Genomic DNA, 4,424 nt, shown 5'->3' on the forward strand with positions numbered 1-4,424 from the left:
TTGTCATCCTGTTTCTCCATTCCAAAAATAATGATAAGATTCAAAATTCGAGAATCAAAGCATCCATACTTTTGTTGTAAAATCAAACACCCCTAAAAAATATTGTAAATCATAACGTCGTTGATTAAAATTCATAGAATATACGACAACGTAATAAAAGAAAAAATTGTTTGGCATTACGAATATTAACAATATCATATAAAACGAAACAAATAAACAATAATGAAATATTTAAGGACTTATGTTTTTTTATTTATTTTGCACCTGATGTCTATTATCAGCATTGAGGTCCAGACTAATTCGGGATCGTGTCACGTAAGAAATCTTATTTATCCGAAGACGATCTTGATTCTCCTAACCACACAATCAAGAATCTCAAGGTTATACAATACAATCTTCAAGTTTTTGCCATAAACTTAAGCATAAATCATTAGAACTTCATTATTTCATTCCCATGTGCCAAGAGCTAGGTCTCTTTACCATTACGTGCAACTCACATGTCTACTTGTAACACAAAATTTGATTCATAAAAAGAATTTTGTAAAAACAATAATGTAAATTTACCAACCAGAAAAAAGAAAAGAAAAAACAGAGCATTAATTACAGGTCCTGCCCTTGTGCCTTTAGACCCTCCACACTCAATAAGTACCCCCTCACTTCCCTCCCGCTCTTCATTCACCTCCAAAACCCCTTTTCCTTTTCCATTTCCCTCTTCTCTCTCCCCTTTTGTTTGTTCACACACTGAAACACTATATACTAAAGAGCAGTGTGTGTGAGAAAATGGTTGTAACTAAGATACTCTGCATTACTACTACTCTTCTCTGTTTTCTTACCGCCGTCAATGCAAAAATCCCCGGCGTTTACACCGGCGGCCCCTGGCAAGGCGCCCATGCCACCTTCTACGGTGGCTCCGACGCTTCTGGCACTATGGGTATCTACTATATATTCTCCTCTCTCTGCACACTATTGACACTGAATTATTTTTTATTTTTTTTGAATTTACGGGCAAATTTTGGATTTTTTTGGACAGGTGGAGCTTGTGGATATGGGAATCTGTACAGCCAAGGGTACGGAGTGAACAATGCAGCACTGAGTACAGTACTATTTAACAATGGGCTAAGTTGCGGAGCCTGCTTTGAAATTAAGTGTGTTGACGATGATAAATGGTGCCTTCCCGGTAACCCGTCGATTTTCGTCACGGCTACAAACTTTTGCCCACCAAATTTCGCTTTGCCGAACGACGACGGTGGGTGGTGTAACCCACCTCGTCCTCATTTTGACTTAGCTATGCCTATGTTTCTCAAAATTGGTCTGTACCGTGCCGGTATTGTCCCCGTCAGTTACCGCCGGTGAGTTTTCCGATAAACTTTTTCTATTGCTACTTTAATGCTCTTTACGTTATGCGTCTCCTTTTTGGATTTGATTCGCCTAACTGCTTTTGTGGTTTGCACCAATATGTCTTGCAAAAATATACTTGCCTCTTTTATGAGGGGTATTTTTGACATTTCAAAAGCGGGTATGGGAAAAGATAATTTTTATCCTTATGGGAAAAGATTTGATGTGTTGAGAAAGTCGTGGGACGGTGAATTAATGCGAATAATAAGATTTTATTTTATGGGCAGAAAATAAGATTTTATCCATAAAATAATATTTTATTTTATGGAGAAGGGCAACTATTTTTCATAATTTTTGACCATACTGTAATGCAATGCTAAGCCTAGAGAGTATGTTGGACTATAACTAACATAATATTGTTCCATTTCAAGTTATAATTCCAATTTTAGTACCACAAGTTTGTATTAGCTTCTTAATTACTGTTACTCATTTAAATAAGTATTTATTATTTTGGATATAACTCACCACCAACATAACAATTTTTTTTCAAATTTATGATCTTAAATATATTATAAAATTTGTGGCATTAAATATGAGTACATGACAGAGAATTTGTATAGCTATGAAAACTTCTTATTAAGTATAAAATTAAAAAAAATCACATTTAAATATACAGTTATGCTAGTTCTTATATTGAACTAATAAAAGAATAATAGCATAAAAATTGTAATTGATGGATGGAGTACTGTATGTATGATATGTTATTAAAACTCTTCAAAAATATCTTCGGATGTGTTGGATCCTCCAACACTTTTAAAGGATTCGACATAAGTGTGACGGTATTTTTGGAGGATTTACACATAGTTTTTGTGTGGTTCCATTTGGGACACCAACAACAATTGTAGGTTTGCATTAACTTGCCACCAATTCTCTAACATGTTGAGGATAGTTTTATTATCACTATAATTATTGAATTAGGGTTTGGTCCCCTACCAAGAGGTAAATATGGACCAACAAAGAAACACGCGTTTCCGTACATCGCGTAAGTAAGGGAATGTTAAAGTTGCAGTTTTGAAGTGATTTTGAGGGTAACAAGGGAATTGTCTTACTCCTAACTGTAAATCAAAGGAAATTGGGATTTGTTCCTTGCTTCGAATTCAGGGATTCGAAACATGGCTCACACTATCCCACGCGCTTGTTGGCCCCACCATCCATGCATCTATTCACTGGGCCCCATCTTACCTGAAATACCGGTCAGCCTAGTGTTTATTGCTACCATATCTTTGCTTATAGTTCTAACTGTTGTAATTCAACTTTTTAAAAATAATTATAGTGTTCAGATCAGCTAGCACTAACCGGTAAAAAAAAATTACTTAATATTTTTTTATGTTCTGAAATTTGAATTTGAGATCTTATAATTTTTAACACATTCATTGATTATTAGGTCATACTCTTAGGTGTTATTATAATTCAATTCATTTATATACGTAGATCCATCAAAAGGGTACTTAAAAATATTTATTTTTGGTACTCGAATGCGAAATTTATGGCTAAGAGTAAATTTAAAATTTGACAAAATATAAAACCGATCGGTTTGTTGAAACTAATTCATTCGCGAGTTAAAAATTATATAAAATACGTATTTTTTGCATATAATATACATATAATTTATCATATATTATTTATTGGAGTGGTAAAAATTATACATTTCTCTTTTAAAGTTTATAATAACTACGCATTTATTATTCATACCTTTGATGCTTATTGCTAATTGTTTTTTATTTTTTAAAATTTGTAGAGTAGCGTGCAGAAAAGCAGGAGGGATCCGATTCACAATAAACGGGTTCCGTTACTTCAATTTGCTATTGGTGACAAACGTGGCGGGTGCAGGGGACATCCAGAAGGTTCTTATTAAGGGCACAAACACACAGTGGATAGCAATGAGCCGAAACTGGGGGCAAAATTGGCAAACCAATGCTGTTCTTGTGGGCAAGGCCTTGTCCATTAGGGTTAAAGCTAGTGACCATCGCAGTGTCACCTCTAACAACGTGGCACCACCTAATTGGCAGTTCGGACAAACCTTTGTGGGCAAGAATTTCCGGGTCTAGATCCAAATTTCACTAACCCGATCCGAAACCCAAATTTATTTACGAGCACAATTACTAATAAGTTATACGATAAATTTTGAAAGAAAAAAAAATTCCTATGATTTTTCCTAGGCTTCAGTGTTTCTCTTTTTTACTAGGTAATTTTGAAGTCCTAGGGGGAAGTAGTATCTTCTTTTTACCTTCTTTATCAACTTTATGGGGAATTGTTTTTTTTCACTTTAGTGTTTTTTTTTTTGTTTTTTACTTTTTGTTATGAAGTGGTGTGATGGTAAAAGTGAAAAAGCTAATGGAGGCTGAAGCGGCTGCAAAAGCACCCAAAAAAATAGGGTAAGCATGTAAGCCCGCAGCTCTATTTGCATGTTACTACTAGTTATGTGTAATGGAACATCATATGTTTCCTATGAATACGGAGATAATATACTTTCTATTTTATATATGTTTTGGCATTGTTTTAATACATTTCTGATATTGATGTCCTGTTTTCCATTTACTCAAAACTGAGAGATAATGTCCCTAATACTAAAATTCATTTTTGTCATTAATAGTACTGCAAAATATTTGACCTCCTCATGAGTAGAAAATTAAATTATATGATAATGGGTTAAACATAGTTAATAATAATATTTCTAGATATGAGTTTCGAAAACGTGACTAATGTCAAACAGATCTGGTGGTAGATTAATAGCAGCGTGCAATAACTATTCCAAAAAGTATGAGCAATAATGTAGCACTTTATAGCAATAAATAATAATAAATGACATTTAAGTAAATAGGAGGAGTGATTCACCCAATAAAGAATAAACTAGATGGTTGTTCCTCTGACAATGATGAGTGACAAACAAATCCTAGAATGTCCGAATTTTCTCGGATCTAATGGAAAAGTATAGAATAATATAAACGAGAATCATGATGAAAAGGTAGTGTTTGTATCCTACTAAGATGGAAAGAGAGAATCGTTTGTCAAAAGTCTATTCTTATCAA

At 34.0% G+C, this 4,424-nt stretch overlaps 1 protein-coding gene across 1 annotated transcript; it reads left to right on the forward strand.

Moving 5' to 3' along the window:
- The first annotated feature begins 663 nt into the window (after positions 1-663).
- On the forward strand, positions 664-3,879 carry LOC104085434 (expansin-A3-like). Its single transcript, XM_009589452.4, has 3 exons — positions 664-931; positions 1,031-1,349; positions 3,134-3,879. Exons 1-3 carry the CDS (start codon positions 781-783, stop codon positions 3,441-3,443), a joined length of 780 nt encoding a protein of 259 aa, XP_009587747.1. The 5' UTR covers positions 664-780; the 3' UTR covers positions 3,444-3,879.
- The last annotated feature ends 545 nt before the right edge of the window (positions 3,880-4,424 follow it).

The sequence above is a fragment of the Nicotiana tomentosiformis genome, chromosome 7 (assembly GCF_000390325.3).
Source record: "Nicotiana tomentosiformis chromosome 7, ASM39032v3, whole genome shotgun sequence".
Taxonomy (NCBI): Eukaryota; Viridiplantae; Streptophyta; class Magnoliopsida; order Solanales; family Solanaceae; genus Nicotiana; species Nicotiana tomentosiformis.